The sequence below is a fragment of the Myotis myotis genome, unplaced genomic scaffold, assembly GCF_014108235.1.
Source record: "Myotis myotis isolate mMyoMyo1 unplaced genomic scaffold, mMyoMyo1.p scaffold_m19_p_9, whole genome shotgun sequence".
Lineage (NCBI taxonomy): Eukaryota > Metazoa > Chordata > Mammalia > Chiroptera > Vespertilionidae > Myotis > Myotis myotis.
Genome location: NW_023416401.1, coordinates 61,442,664 through 61,458,527, shown reverse-complemented (window position 1 = coordinate 61,458,527; position 15,864 = coordinate 61,442,664). Strand labels below are relative to the sequence as shown.

The 15,864-nt window shown below is 57.2% G+C and overlaps 1 protein-coding gene across 2 annotated transcripts; it reads left to right on the top strand.

The window, feature by feature from the left end:
• The first annotated feature begins 225 nt into the window (after positions 1-225).
• On the top strand, positions 226-13,978 carry MYLK2 (myosin light chain kinase 2). 2 transcript variants are annotated; one of them, XM_036323085.1, is made up of 13 exons: positions 226-373; positions 468-567; positions 1,025-2,687; positions 3,547-3,848; positions 5,791-5,896; positions 6,394-6,487; positions 8,817-8,926; positions 9,004-9,145; positions 10,822-10,892; positions 11,005-11,133; positions 11,698-11,850; positions 12,003-12,135; positions 13,033-13,978. In XM_036323085.1, the coding sequence occupies exons 2-13, from the start codon at positions 516-518 to the stop codon at positions 13,111-13,113; spliced, it is 3,036 nt and encodes a 1,011-aa protein (XP_036178978.1). In that variant the 5' UTR covers positions 226-373; positions 468-515; the 3' UTR covers positions 13,114-13,978. The 2 variants fall into 2 exon arrangements, with proteins under 2 accessions (XP_036178978.1, XP_036178979.1); XM_036323086.1 differs by having other exon boundaries at positions 238-567.
• The last annotated feature ends 1,886 nt before the right edge of the window (positions 13,979-15,864 follow it).

Genomic DNA, 15,864 nt, shown 5'->3' with positions numbered 1-15,864 from the left:
CTCCCTGATCCTGTCCAAGCCAAGGCCTGGGGAAAGGCTGCTGCCCCGTGCCCCGGGGCCCCAGGTGCCCCCTCCTTTTTCTCTTCTGCTTGTTCCAACACCACTTTCCCCCACCCCCACCCCCGTCCCCCCCTCCCGTCGGTCCGTGGGAAGAATGCTGTGTCCTCTGAATGGGGGCCAAGAGTGACAGGTGGTGGCAGTCCGAGCTGCATGGCCCCTGGTGTAAGAGATCCTCTCCTCCGTCCCCGCCTCCCCTGCCTGCGCCCCTGCCTCCGCCTCTGCCCACCCGGCCCAATCCCTTACAACTGCCCCAGGACGGCTCCTGGGCAGCCGCTGCAATACAGACGGCACGGGTTGCCCCTCTCTGCTCCAGGTACCTCTCTCCCCTCCGTCAGCTGGCCCTGGCCTCTCGGCCTGACAAGAGGAGGACTCCCACCGCCTGACATGCCCCACGCTTCTCTCTGCAGCTAGAAAGACCTGAGTTAGGCAAGCGGAAGCGGACGCCTTCCTACCTCATGGCGACAGAAAACGGAGCAGCAGAGCTGGGAGTCCAGAGCTCACCAGCAGGTGCCAAGCTGGGGCAGGAGGCGAGGGAGGAGCTTGGGAAGGGGTGTTTGACTCCAGGTTTGGGCCAGTTCCTCAGGGGGAGTTCTCTGTGTGGTGCATGGGGGACTCAGAAATCCGAATTCTCTCTGGGTAGGACTGGGCTGGTCAAGAGCTTACATGAACTCCTCCCCAGAGAAACTAGGAAAATGTGAAGCTCTCATGGATGGCACTAAATCCAGGGCAAGGAGTGACGGGGCGTCCAGGCCCAGCAGAGGACTGGGAGCCCTCTATACAGGACTCTGAGATCCCAGCAGCCCATCTCTACAGCCCGTCAAGGGGCCCTAGAGGCTCAGGGGGACAAGCATTTGCAAATCTTTGCCTTAGTGGGGACCTGGCCCAGAGCTGGTCTCTGGGGAGCCTGGCTGGGGAGAGAGGGGAAGGAGGGTGAATCCTGACTGGTGTCTCACCTCCTCTACAGACAATGCACCTAAAGGTGCAGCAGACGAAGGACCCCCAGCTACAGAGAAAGACCTTGCCCCCCCAGACCCAAAGAAAGAGCCTGCCCCCCCAGACCCAAAGAAGGAACCTGCCCCCCCAGACCCAAAGAAAGAGCCTGGTTCCCAAGAACCAAAGGAAGAAACTGCCCCCTCAGATCCAAAGATGAATCCTGCACCCCCAGACCCAAAGAAAGAACCTGCCACCCCAGACCCAAAGAAAGAGCCTGGTCCCCAAGACCCAAAGAAAGAACCTGCCCCCCCAGACCCAAAGAAGGAACATGCCCCCCCAGACCCAAAGAAAGACTCTGGCCCTATAGACCCAAAGAAAGAGTCTGTCCCCCCAGACCCAAAGAAAGAAACTGCCCCCCCAGAACCAAAGATGAATCCTGCACCCCCAGACCCAAAGAAAGAGCCTGGTCCCCAAGATCCAAAGAAAGAACCTGCCCCCCCAGACCTAAAGAAAGAAACTGCCTCCCCAGACCCAAAGAAAGAAGAACCTGCCCCCCCAGAACCAAAGAAAGAACATGCCCCCCAAGACCCAAAGAAAGAGCCTGATCCCCAAAAACCAAAGAAAGAGCCTGGTCCCCAAGAACCAAAGAAAGAACCTGTCCCCCCCGATCCAAAGAAGGAACCTGCTCCCCCAGACTCAAAGAAAGAAAAACCTGCCCCCCTAGATCCAAAGAAAGAATCTGGCCCCCCAGACCCAAAGATAAAATCTGCCCCCCTAGATCCAAAGAAAGAAGCTGCCCCCCCAGACCCAAAGAAAGAAGCTGCCCCCCCAGACCCAAAGATGAAACCTGACCCCCCAGAACTAAAGAAAGAATCTGTCTCCCCAGACCCAAAGACAGAAACTGCCCCCCCAGACCCAAAGAAAAAGCCTAGTCCCCAAGAACCAAAGAAAGAACCCATCCCCCCAGATCCAAAGAAGAAACCTGCCCCCCCAGACTCAAAAAAAGAAGAAACTGCCCCCCCAGACCCAAAGAAAAAACCTAGTCCCCAAGAACCAAAGAAAGAACCTGTCCCCCCAGATCCAAAGAAAAAACCTCCCCCCCCAGACCAAAAGAAAGAAGAGCCTGCTCCCCCAGACCCAAAGAAAGAGCCTGCCCCCCCAGAACCAAAGAAAGAGCCTGTCCCCCCAGAACCAAAGAAAGACCCTGTCCCCCCAGAACCAAAGAAAGAATCTGGCCCCCCAGACCCAAATAAAGACTCTGGCCCTATAGACCCAAAGAAAGAATCTGGCTCTATAGACCCAAAGAAAGAATCTGGCCCTATAGACCCAAAGAAAGACTCTGGCCCTATAGACCCAAAGAAAGACTCTGGTCCACTCACCATGAAGAAAGGTGCCAAAGCCCCTGCCCCAGAGAAAGGGAAAGGTGGCCTGGCCCAACCCTCAGCTAGCAGCCAGGGGCCCGAGGGAGAAGGTGCCTTGGGCAGTGTTGGGCAGCCAGCAGCCCTGCCCCAGCAGACCCAGACGGCTGAGGCCAGTGTCAAGAAGCCCAGCGACGACAATCATCAGGAGTCCTCGGGCAACCAGGATCCTGGAGAGGCCAAGGAGCGAAAGAAGGCAATAGAGAGCCAAGCAGCGGCCAGGAGGGGCTCCCCGGCCTTTCTACATTGCCCCAGCTGCCCTGCTGCCATCTCCAGGTGAATGCCCCTGCCTGGGATCAGGGAGGGCACTCTGTCCCAGGGGCCGTGCTGAGCGCCTCTGTCCTGGGAATCATTGCCGCCGCATGCAGAGCTGGCCTGGGCAGGCCTGATGTTCAGCCACCTCTTGCATAAAGCGGGAATTTCACAGAGGCCTGGAGTGTCCGTCGCAGAGGCCCTCAGAGACCGTTCAGGTGGAACTCTTCCCTGGGCACCTGAAGTTCAGAGTTCCCCTTACTCTGTGCACTTGGGTTGAGCCAAGGGTGGAGCCGAGATATCAGGAGGAAAGGAAACCCCTCTTCTTAATATAATGATCAGTATAACACGGAAAGTTGACTCATAACAGATGGGTAGGTCCTTCCTAACACTTTCATTAACTTACTAATACTTTTCATAATAAAGCATCAGTCTTATGATGTAATCAATTACACTTACCTGAGTGCTAATCAGATTAACCAGGTCATTAATGATATGTTGTAAACCACAATAAATATAAATAATAACACCATACATATCAACTTAAATTTCATATTAACATCAATTGCATTGCCACTGTTTTTATGAATCAAAAGCTATGCTACCTCCCTAATTATATCCATATAATGATTGTTCATATCACTAATCCTATTAATGGTCAGTTATTATCTATTAGTGTGTTAATAGGCAAGGTAATGACCACAGTCATTTGTGATAATATTAACATCCCTTGATTTTGCATAAAGTGACTTGGGATGCATCACTCCATGCACTTGGGGTTGGGGGAGGGTTATATTGGCTCCAGAGAGCAGATGAGGCTTTGGAAGCCTGCAGACCTGCCGGAGGCCACATGGGGCATCACCTCTGTGTTCTCACCTTGTAGCCCGGAGCAGTCGCTGGCTGAGAAGCCCCCAAATGAGGCATTGGAGCTCATCTTTGAAGGGGTGCCCGTGACCCCCAGCCCCACAGATCCCGTGCCAGCCAAAGCAGCAGCAGGAGGGGAAAATAGCCCGCGCGGCAGCCAGAAGGAAGCAGGAGAGAAGGCTTCCGGCCAGGCTGGCCCGGCTGAGGTGGAAGGGGACACCTCGAGGGGGATCGAGTTCCAGGCTGCGCCCCCGGAGAGGTCGGAGGCGGGGCAGCCCCTCTGTCTCACAGCCAGGGAGGAGGACTGCTTCCAGATTTTGGGTAGGCCAGGGGTAGGGGTGGGCTTGGGGCTGCCTGGGGGCCCAAGGGAAAAGGGGATGGGGATCCCCAAGTCTCCCCACTTTAGAGGAACTGAATTGCTCTGAGCCATGTCTCAGCCAGGCTGATTCATCTGAGTGCCACACAACTCCAGGCAGTATGAGTTTCTAGACCAGCGGTTCTCAACCTGTGGGTCGCCAACCTGTGGGTCGCCAACCTGTGGGTTGCGACCCCTTTGGGGGTCGAACAACCCTTTCACAGGGGTCGCCGAAGACCATCGGAAAACACATATATAATTACATATTGTTTTTGTGATTAATCACTATGCTTTAATTATGTTCAATTTGTAACAATGAAAATACATCCTGCATATCAGATATTTACATTACGATTCATAACAGTAGCAAAATTACAGTTATGAAGTAGCAACGAAAATAATTTTATGGTTGGGGGTCACCACAACATGAGGAACTGTATTAAAGGGTCCGGCCTTAGGAAGGTTGAGAACCACTGGTCTAGACCCTTCTGATGGATGGGGAACTGGAGGCTCAGCAACAGGAAATGGAACGAGTGCCCCCAAATCCACAGTGAGGACAGGGCCTGCACCTCTCGGGGCGTCCTCACGCCAGAGCTCCGTTTGGCTTTCTTTTCCTTTGGCTAATATGGGCTTTGAAAAATGTCAGGCAGGTAATTGGAGCAGCACCAGCTCCCTGGGCCGTGGAATTGGAAGGCAGTCTGTAGGACTAAAACGCCAGACTTTGGTGCTTAAACCACTTCGTGGACGGGGTGGGGCGGGTTCATGCGCCGAGGAGCACAGGTGTCTGTGCGGAAGCTGTGGCCAAGGAAGCCGGCACGTGAGATGGGGCAGGACCGGCGTGGCCTTAACTGTGACCACACCAGGGGCCCCCGGCTTCGTCAGCGGCGGCAGGGAGCCACTGAGCATGCGTGAGCTTGGCCGGTGGCTGGAATAGGCTTGGGCCAGGGTACGGCGGGCTGGGGGTGGGGTGAGATGGGGTCAGGAGAGCCCAGAGTGTCCTGACACCCTCCCCCCGGGCCGAGGCGCCCTGGGAGCCTCGCCAGCCTGCCTAGTGAGCGGCACAGTGCCACCCAGACAGGGTGGGAGGGCCTGGCGGCTGGGCGGCGGCCAGGAGCCCTGCCTCCTCCTGAATAGGGCAGAGACCTCCGCCCCGCCCCGAAATCACATCCTCAGGGTGACGGGACCTGAACCACCTCCAAGGCCTTTGATTTATCACCAGCCCGGCTTCCCTGCCGCCTCTTGCTATTTATAAAGAGCTTTCCATTCCCGATGGTTCAGCCTGCCGCCGCCAGGGCCCCTGCTCACCGTTGTCACTAGGTGGCAGCCTCTCCCTAACAAACTCTGTCCCTGCCTCTACTCCCTCCCCCGCCCCCCCCCTCCCCCCCCACCCATCCACCCCTCACCACCCCCGGGCCAAGCACGGGTTAGACACCCATTCCGCTGGCCTGGCCAGCCTGTGGTGCTATTTGAGGGGATGGTGGGCAGATCCCATCACTGCCCCCATCAGACATAGTAACCCCTATCTGGCCCCTTTTTCTTCAATGGAAATGCAGATGGCTTGGGATGCAGGTCGCTTGGGGGGGTCCCAGGGGTCTCATGGGCCATCCCCATGGTGGTGCCCGGAGTAGGTGAGCCTCCCTCTGTCAGAGGCAGAGGCCTCCCAAGGCCATTTTGTATGGTGGTGGCAGAGCTGAAATTGGAAACCGAGTCCCCTAGCCCCTGTCCTGGAGCCAGCTGTCCCCCAGGTAGCACTCAGTGAACTTCTCTGGATGCGCCCAGGCCAGGCAGGGGTGGGGTGGGGGTGAGGGGTGGGGGGTGAAGTAGGGAGTTTTGGGGAGGGATGTGGAGTGCCCGGTGGATCCTCAGCAGCCCCTGGCACTGACTCTGATGGCTCTGCTCTGCCTCCAGACGATTGCCCGCCACCTCCCGCCCCCTTCCCCCACCGCATCGTGGAGCTGAGGACCGGGAATGTCAACAGTCAATTCAGCATGAACTCCAAGGAGACACTGGGCGGGTAAGAGGGGGCACCTGGGCCCCTGAAGAGCATCGAAGCCCCTGAGGCTTTGCATCTTCCCTGAGCAAGGCCCAGCCACACCCCACTGGACGTGACCCAGCGAACACATCGCTTCTGGTGGTTGCACCTGTCATGTGCAAGCTGTCACTCACACAGACACATCGTCGGCCATTCAGTATTTCCTATAGGAGCGACAGTAGTTTCCTGTCGGTCTCCGGTGACTCCTGCTTTGTAAAAAGCCCTGAAGGTTCCCTCCCCTGGGGCCCAGAGCTCCAGGTTGTCACCTCAGGGACCACTCTGCGGATCAGCCTGTCCTTCCTGTGCCCGCGGTTTGTGTGGTTCAGCCATTTGTCCCTGAAGTAGAGCTTCAAGAGGCAGTGAGGGCTGGCTGGGACGAGGGCCCCATCTCACGGTGGGGATCCAGATGGGCACAGAGCACAGGCCCCCTCGGCCCTTGGCCCTGAAACCCTGTCACTCCCAGCCTTGTCTCTCTCCAGCGGCAAGTTTGGAGCGGTCTGTACCTGCACAGAGAAAGCCACCGGCCTCAAGTTGGCAGCCAAGGTCATCAAGAAGCAGACACCCAAAGACAAGGTAGTGGGGGTGGGGGCTTGGTTATGTGAGAGGCGGGATCTTTGGAGTGTGGGGCCTCTCACCTCCCTCTACCCATGTGTCTGTCCAGATGGACAGATAGACAGCCCTCCCACTGGGGCCTGATGACCCTAAACGGAAACCAGACACCTCAGTTAGTGAACTTCTCCCGGGACTTCCCATTCTAGGCACAGGATATTCATGCCTTCTGTTTTGTTCACTTCAACAAGCACTGATAAGTGCAGGCTCTGGGCCAGGCCTGTGCTGGGCACTGGGCGTCTGGAAGTGAAGTGAATGTGGTCCCTGCCCTCAGGCAGCACCAAAGTGAACAGGCCTGGTCTAGAGTTCTGCCTCCAGCACCCAGCCCAGGCCTGGCTCAGAGGAGGCCGGGAGCAGGGCTTGCTGAGGAAGGAAGGAAGGAAGGGAGGAAGGGAGGAAGGGAGGAAGGGAGGAAGGGAGGAAGGGAGGAAGGGAAGAAGGAGAAAAGGAGGGAGGGAGGGAGGGAGGGAGAAGGAGGGAGGCCGGGAGGGAGGAGAGGAGGGAGGAAGGCAGGGAGGGAGGGAGGGAGGAAAGAAGGGGAAACAAGTGAGGAAGGAACAAGGAAGGAAGGAATGCAGGCAAAGGCTCACGTGGAGCGAGGGAGTCGGTGTGTGAGGAGGTGATGGCAACCTAGCCACCTGGTGTAGTGAGAGCTGTCACCCGGGAAAGCTAGGGCAGGGCGGCAGTGAGAAGAGGGCAGAGGAGGCTCCTGTTTCAGCCTGTGGGTCAGGGAACCTTCCTGGGCTGCTGTCATGAAGACTATGAAGAAGGAGGGACTGTGGGGAGAGAGGGCTGAGAGCTGGAAATAGCAGGGAACTGCTGGGACCCTTGAGTCGAGGCAGAGGGAGCTGAGAAGTGAGCCATGGGCATTGAATCCAGGCAGAGACCACAGCACGTACAGAGGCCTGGAGCCCAGGAGGAGCACGAGGAGCTGATCCGAGAGCCCGGAACTCCTGTCGTAGCTCTAAGCACACGGGGGAGGCATGTATTTTCTACGTGACTCTGTCTTTTTCTGCCTCTTCCACTTGACAGGGCCTGGATCCATGTTATTGACGGCTGGGTCCCCAGGCCTCTATCATGGGCCTGGCTCAGTGTAGATGCTCAATCCATGTGTGCTGCATACATTCACTGGAGGCAGCTATGGATTAATTAAGTCCCAAGCAATTTTTGGTGTGCCATTCAATGTGCAAAGGAAATGGCAGTGAACTCAAAGAGTCCCTGCCCTTATGGGTTGACATGCTAGAGAAGAGAAACAGACAACTAAAAAGCAAAATGCAACAAAAACCCTGGTGCCAGGAACTGAGAAGTGCTAGGAAGAAAAACAAAGGCAGGTAAGAAACAGGGAGTGCGGAGCTGTGAGGGGGTGTGCAGAGAGAGGGGGGCGAGGTTAGGCCTCTCTGAGGAGTGTGTGTAAGGTGAGACACGAATGGAGGAGTGGAATGAGAGAGCTGAAGTGATTCAGGTAGAGATACGATGTCCTGGGGGGGGAAAGTTCAAGGAGAGGCCTGATTTGTGGCATTTGCCAATTTCCATGGTGTAAATATTTCTACCATAACTGATTTCAAACTACCAACGTGACAACTGGCTTGCAAACTTTCTCAAAGTGACAGATAATGGTGGCTTAGGCTAGGAAGGCAGTGGTGGAGGAGGTGAGAAGTCATTGGATTTGTAATCTAGTTTGAAGGTAGAGTCAGAAGATCTACTCACGGATTGGATATGGGGTGTGAGGAAGCAAGATTAAGAGAAGAAGCTGGGATTGCTCCTAACTTGTAGTCCTGCACACCTGGGTGAAGAGCGATGTCCTATTGCTAATGGACAAGCTCAAATGTGGGGAAGGGGTGGTGTCAAGGGTTTCATTTTGGACTGGACAGAGCTGAGATGCCTCTAGACATCCAAGGGAAATGGCAGCTGGGCAGCTGGAGAAAGGGGTATGTTGAGTTCAAGGGAGTGCTCAGAGGTGGAGATATGTATTTGGAGATTGCTCACATTCGGGTGGAGTTATCTAGTCATGGGGCGTGAGGAGAATGCCCAGGGAGAGAGTGTAGGGAGGGGAGTGATGAGCGGGGAGGTCTGGGCCCTTGGGTTCCCAGTATTCTGCCAGGAGGCGAGGAAGAACTGCAAAGGAATGGTGTCCCAGCAGGAAGGACCCGGCTGGTGAGGACACAGGCAAGAAGGCCAGTGAGGAGGAGGCTGGGCAGTGGTCCAGGCCAGGTTCCCGTCAGGGTGCAAGTCTGGAGGGTGGAGGGCAGGGAGTGATGACACTTGGATGGTCCCCGACTTCCCTGGTCCCCAGGAAATGGTGATGCTTGAGATCGAGGTTATGAACCAGCTCAACCACCGCAATCTGATCCAGCTCTACGCAGCCATCGAGACCCCACATGACATCATCCTGTTCTTGGAGTAGTGAGTGCCAGCAGTGGGGGAGGGGCGGGGGGTGCCGCGGGCCCAGAAGCAGCCTGTAGAGGGGTCTGTGCACGCAGCATCGAGGGCGGCGAGCTCTTCGAGAGGATCGTGGACGAGGACTACCAGCTGACCGAGGTGGACACCATGGTGTTTGTCAGGCAGATCTGCGACGGGATCCTCTTCATGCACGAGATGCAGGTTCTGCATCTGGACCTCAAGGTACTGGGGCTGGGCCTCCTGGGAGGGGTCGGTAGCAGCATCTGACCACTTGAAATCAGCGTTGCAACCAGCCACCATCCCTTTTTCTCTCCCTCCCACCTGTAGACTCAAAAAGGGTTTACTGAGCACTTACTAAATACCAGAAATAAAGAATGAGGCAGAAAACAAAGCGAAAGACTTGGTCCTAGCTCTTAGGAGCTTCTAGGACAGGGATGGGCAAACTTTTTGACTCGAGGGCCACAATGGGTTTTTAAACTGGACCGGAGGGCCGGAACAAAAGCATGGATGGAGTGTTTGTGTGAACTAATATAAATTCAAAGTAAACATCATTACATAAAAGGGTACGGTCTTTTTTTTTTTTTAGTTTTATTCATTTCAAACGGGCCAGATCCGGCCCGTAGGCCGTAGTTCGCCCACGGCTGTTCTAGCATCTAATACTAGATACTTTTGCAGCCCTGTGATCCCCAAGCACAGTGCCTCCCACAAAGAACTTACTGATAAGTGTTGCAAAAGCACTTACTTCTGTGCTGGGCCCTGAAAGACACTGCAGGTGTTTGTTTATTTAGTCAACAAATACTTGTTGAGGGCCTAACTCCACGCCAGACAGTGGCCCAGCAGGTGGAGATCCAGGGGTGAACAAAACAGACAAAATTCCAGGAGGGGAGTCAGAAACACAGATCAGTCAGTGTAGCGTCAGTGCAGCAATACACACACAGTAGGTGCTAACAAAAATGTTTAATGGAAGACTATTGATATCCCTCTTCCGACCTTGCTCAGTCCTTGTAGATAGCAGGTTGGGGGAAACGATAGATTTTATGATCAACTGGTAGTGTCCTTGTGTTATATGGAGACCCAGAGTGGGGAGGGACTAGCCTTGCAGTAGCTTCACTCACATAGGATCCTGGGAGCCATGGCTGAGCACCGATGGGTGTCTTTGTTCCATACTGAGGGAGGGGAGCAAAGGGGCCGAGAGAAGACGGAAGGCACGCTGTGTGCCCGGCCCCTGCCCTGTAGCGTGCACTGTGGGTCTTTGCTGGCTGGCGGCAGGCAGATTGATATCAAAAGACCAGCGCACTTGTTGGGTGACTGTAGCCAAGTCACTTCTGTGTCTGAGCCTCAGTTTTCTCAGCTGTGAAATGGGGACGGAAAGTGACAGTCTCTGCCTCAGAGCTGCTGGGAGGATTGAGGAGCTAGGCCGGACGTTTGTAGGTGTTGTCATCATCCCTAACTGGGAGACAAGAGTAGCCCCCCTAGAGCATGCCAGGGGCAGCGCGAAGCCCTCCGTACCAAGAGGCTTCTTCTGAGGGCCCTGAGCTAGTGTTTTCTTTCTCTGGTCCCTGGAGCCCCACGTACCTGGCGGTGGCCCTGCACTAGCCTCTCACCAGGGCACAGAGCCACTCCATCCTCAGAACTGCTAGAACCTGTTCTTTCATGGCCTGAGATGAGGGGAAGTGCCGTCTGAACCCACCCAGAAGCCTGGTGCTGCGAGGCCTCCTCCCAATCCCTCTTGGGCTCAGGTCCCACGTCTGAGCTGGAGCAGGCGGGTCTGGGGTCTTGGATGGGCTGCTAACTCTGGCAGCCTGGGCCTCTGGCTGGACCTGGGACTCGGGTGGACTTGAACGGAGAGGGAGGGTGAGCCGGGTCAGAGGCCAATCCGGGCCACCCCTTCTCCTCAGCCAGAGAACATCCTGTGTGTCAACAACACCGGCCATTTGGTGAAGATCATTGACTTCGGCCTGGCACGGAGGTACCACCTTGGGGGGAGGCCAGGGCCAGCCTCTGAGGAGGGCAGAGGGCGAGGGAGAGGTCCAGGGTGCCTGGCAATGGGCTGTGCTCTGAGCATTTGGTCTCACCCCCAGGTATAACCCCAAGGAGAAGATGAAGGTGAATTTTGGGACCCCAGAGTTCCTGTCTCCTGAGGTGGTGAATTACGACCAAATCTCCGACAAGACAGACATGTGGAGTATGGGGGTCATCACCTACATGCTGTGAGCCCCAAGGGAGCGTGGTGTTCCTGGGGTTGGGGCGCCTGTGTGGGCAGCTGAGGCCAAGACTGGCCTTGGGGTCCTGGTGAGGTGGTCTCACCTCACTCATTCACTCAGTCAGGCTTTTGCTGGGTGTTGGGAGTGTTAGGGAGAATGAGGAATGGGGAACTTTGTACCCATTTTACAAATGGAGAAACCAAGGCCCCTAAAGGTGTAGCATCCCAGCCCAGGGCTCTGGACCGCAGATCTCTGATGACCCCGGGTGGGGGCACAGGGGTGGTGGACATTTTTGTGCACTCCCCATTCCTCTTCTTTACTGTAACCCTGGGAAGCTGGGATGATTATGCCCATTTTACAGATGAGAAGAGTGAGGCTCAGAGAGGGGAAGTGACTTGCCCAAGGTCACCCAGGCCAGATTCAAACTCAGGTCTGTCCCCCGTGAGAGGCTGGGGGTCTTTTCAGCATCTGGTGCTGCCTCCTAGGATCTATCCCCATCCCCCAAACCCTCCAAGGTGACTTAGCATCTCTAGTCTCACCTCGCTGCCCTCCACCATCCCCTCCCTCCAGGCTGAGCGGCCTCTCCCCCTTCCTGGGAGATGATGACACAGAGACCCTAAACAATGTCCTAGCTGCCAACTGGTACTTTGACGAGGAGACCTTCGAGGCTGTGTCAGATGAGGCCAAAGACTTTGTCTCCCACCTCATCGTCAAGGAACAAGGGTGAGGCTCACCACAGGACACGAGCCCGAACCCTACTGTGCGAGCCCAGTGCATGCGTGTGCAGGCTGGGTGGGAACTGGTTGGAAGGCCGGCTGGGCTCCAGCGCCTGTGGGCACACCACCCACCCTCTCCACGCCGCCCCTTCCCCACAGGGCCCGCATGAGCGCTGCCCAGTGCCTCGCCCACCCCTGGCTCAACAACCTGGCAGAGAAAGCCAAGCGCTGTAATCGACGCCTCAAGTCCCAGATCTTGCTTAAGAAATACCTCATGAAGAGACGCTGGAAGGTACCACTGGGCTGGGGGTGGGTGAAGGGAGGGGCTGCAAGGCGGGAAGAGCTCCTGGCACCAGATTCGGGGCCCCAGCAGCCCTGCCTTGGCAGGTTCCGCCCACCGGGCCTGGCCCTGTCTGGAAAACAGGGTTGGCTTTCCTCTTTGTCCTGGGCTGGCTCTTGACCTTCCACCCACCCCCTCCACCCTGAGGAGGGGGTCCATCTGGGGCTCAGGGTCAGGACAAGGTCTCTGACCTCATCACAGGCTTCCTTCCTTCCTTTTTCAAATATTTATTGAGCTTCTACTACCTCTAGGCACTGGGGACACACAGTGGGTAAGACACCGGGATTTCAGTCTTTGTGGACTTTCTGGTGGTGGTGGGGTGTTGGGAGATAGGAGAAGGGTTAAGGACGGGCTCTGGAAAGAACTCAGGAGAGGAGAGGTCGCACTTCTAAATAGGTGCTCGGGGAGGACTCACTGAGAGGGAGAATGTGAACAAAGACCTGAAGGGGGTGAGGGGTGAGCGTGTCCCAGGCAGAGGGAACAGCCAGTGCAAAGGCCCTGAGGCAGAAGCATGGCTGGCGAGTGTGAGGAGCAGGTAGGAAACCAGGACTGATGAAGAGTCAAAGGGGTGGGGGAGTGAGCGCAGAGAGGAGCGGGAGGCGGGGTGTGGAGGGACTCATTGGCCATGGCGAGGGGTTCGTCTTTTACTTGGAGCACCTTGACAGAGCGCTAGTCTGGCTGACAAACCTGTGGAAGGAAGGAATCCTGGAGGATGCAGTCATGGCGCCTCCTGTGGCCATTTTGAGCACTGCACCCTCCCTGGCATCTGGCCCTCCTGCAATAAAGGGGACGTTAGGAGACACTCAGCTGCCCCGGTGCTGACTGGGACCCCTCTCCACCCTCCCCCAGAAAAACTTCATTGCTGTCAGCGCTGCCAATCGCTTCAAGAAGATCAGCAGCTCAGGGGCACTGATGGCTCTGGGGGTCTGAGCCCCAGAAGCGGCGGAGGCCTGGATGCAGCTCCACGGTGGCCGGGGCTGAGGCCTCACAGCCCAGAAGGCCAGGGCAGAGGGCCAGACCCCAGGGTGGGCTGGGCAGGACAAGGCTGCGCCAGGCCGGGAGGCTCGGGGCTCCCCACGCCCCCACACGGCGACCGCTGCCCGATGAGAGCTGCCTCGGATGTGGCCTGGATCCATCCTGCTAACGCCTCCCCAGACGGGCTCCGGCCCATCGGCTGCCGCCCAGATGCCACAGGCCCCTTGTTCCTTCCCTGGCTCCCCCTTTGGAACTGTTGCCTGGTGACCCTGCTTGGCCCCGCCCGGGCATCCCTGGCCTGAGCTTGCTCTCAGCTGAAGTGGGAAGGCTGGGGTCCCAGCATGTGGGGCTCCCGCGGTTGTGGGTGGGAGGCTCTTGGTGGGGCAGGAAGGCAACCAAGTCGAGCCCTGAGGCCAGCTGCCGGGAGACAGAGCCGGCTTTGTGAAAGAGGAGCTTCACGCCACGCCTGCCTCCCTACACCCAACAGATAAGGCCCAGCGCACACCATCTGGCCAGCTCCAGCTCCCACCCACCTTCCTTGCTGACCACCAACACACAGGAACTCTGAGTGAGAGAGAGGATGCCCAGCCCAGGCCTGGCGGAGGGGGCAGGGAGGGGCCTGGGGGACACCGAAGACCACCCCAAAACTTGCCTGAGGGCCTCGCTGGCTCAACCCAGCCACTGTGGGCCCCCATCCCTGCCACGTGGGCCTCAGATGATGGAGTCAGCAGGCCCCGGAGGATGGAGTGCAAAGGCCGTGGGCAGCCCCCAACCTGCTCTCAGCTTGTGCCTTGTAAATAAATGTACAGGTTGGATGTGGCCTCCTTCTCTCTGCATTCATTCAGATGAAGTCACAGGCGACCCCCATTCAATGAGAACTGCTGCATGCCAGCCAGTTAGCGACGTGTTGGTTCCCAGTGTAGTCGTTGCCGGTGCAGCCTCAGGAGCCACACTGCCCAGTGCATAATCTGGGCCAGTGGCTTCCCTACGTTGTGCCTCAGTTTCCTCATCTGTGAGAGGGAGGTCACAGCACCCGCTAACACTTACTGGGTGACTACTGTGTGCCAGGCTCTATCTAAGCACGTGTATGTGTATTAGCTCATTTACTCTTCTCAGAAAGGTTAGGTGGTAGAGATTATTCCTATTCCTATTACCGAGGGGGACACTGAGGCTCATAGAGGGGAGGAAACTTGAAGAATACTCAACAAGTCAGAAGCTGGGCCTTGACATGAACTCTCTGTCTCCCAGCTCAGGGTTCTGCTCTGCGCCCACCCTGCTTCTCACCAGAGCAAGGCGTCAGCAGAGAGCAGAGCCTTCGCTGGGCCTGCAGGGAGGGGGGTCTCCCAGGAGGCCTCGGGAGAGAGCTGTTCTCTGCTGGACCCCAACCTGCCTCACCGCAGGCCTGCAGTGCAGAGGAGGGGCCCAGCTGCTGGGGGTGGGGTGGCAGGAGAGCTTAACCCCAGAAGGGTGCAGCCTTTCTGGTTGTGAGGACATTGGTCAGCAGTGGGACTGACCTAAGGAGGGCAGCTGGTCCACCTGCTGGAGGCATAGCTCTGGGCCCCAGCGGGAATGGCAGTGACAGCAGTTCCCGTACTTGGCACATCTTCTGGACCTGGCCCAGCTCTGTGCTCATGATCGCATCCACTGCTCACGGCGGCGCTGCGTGGCCGGCGTTGTGTTGTGTCTGTTTCTCAGAAGGGAAAGCCAAGCCTCAGGGAGGATAGGCCACTTGCTCAGGGTCCTACAGCTGGTCAGTGGCAGAGCCAGGATTTGTACCCAATCTGGGCCCAGAGCCCATGCCCTTAACTGCTGCGCTGCCGGCCTCCGGAGAAGCTTGGCCTTGCCCACAGACCGAGACCATGACAGTTCATCCCCTCCCGCCCCTGCCTCTGTGATGAACGCTGGTCCCCTGCCTCTGGGCCTTGGCCAAGCCCACAGTGACCACCCCATGGGTGAGGCCAGGGTCCTCACCGCCACCCCTGCCCTCTTCCAGCAGTGGGTGCAGAGTCCTGCTGCAGCAGGTGCCACACGGAGTGGGTGACTCTGGGGTCTGAGCCTGGTGGGTGGTTAGTCAGGGCTCGGAGGGGCTGGGAGCTTAGCTTGGGCTCTTGGTGGGAGATGAGCTTAAGGGCAGGGCCCCCATGGCTGAGGATCCCTGCTGTCTGCCCACCTGCCACCTGCCAGCTGGGCCGGGCCTGTGGCTTCCTCTGAGTTCTCAGCCTCGCTGGCCCCCACCCAGGCCGAGCTCTGGCCACACAGCGTGATGATGAGGGATGAGTCACTGCTGTGGGCTGGCGGGAGGAGGAATGAGGTCCAGTGACCGCAGGGATGTAGGGCCTGGGCCCAGCTGTGGAAACCGAGGCCAAAACGAGGAAGGCTCCTCAGCAGAGACAGCAACAGCTGGACCGAGAGCCCAGGACCCCTGGCTCCCAGCACAAGCCTCACTCTCCTCCTTCCTCATATGAAACCCTCAGCTCTGCTCTCCTCTGCCATTCCTAGGGCCACGGTGACAATCAAATAGGGGGCTGGTGCTCGCTCACTGTATTTCACAGGTTCAGGGAGGGAAAGTGACTGGATCAAGGTCACATAGCAAGTTGGTAGATCCTGGGCCAGAAGCCCACCCAGACGCATGGAACAGGCTGATCGCCGCCTCCGTCCCCATCCCTTCCCGGGAGGACATCTTAGGAAGCTCTTTTTCATTCATTA

Coding starts and splice junctions, on each gene's coding strand:
- MYLK2 (XM_036323085.1), top strand. CDS start 516: ATGGCGACAGAAAACGGAGCAGCAGAGCTGGGAGTCCAGAGCTCACCA. Junction 568..1,024: donor AGTCCAGAGCTCACCAGCAG/GTGCCAAGCTGG, acceptor CCTCCTCTACAG/ACAATGCACCTAAAGGTGCA. Junction 11,134..11,697: donor GGGGTCATCACCTACATGCT/GTGAGCCCCAAG, acceptor CCCTCCCTCCAG/GCTGAGCGGCCTCTCCCCCT.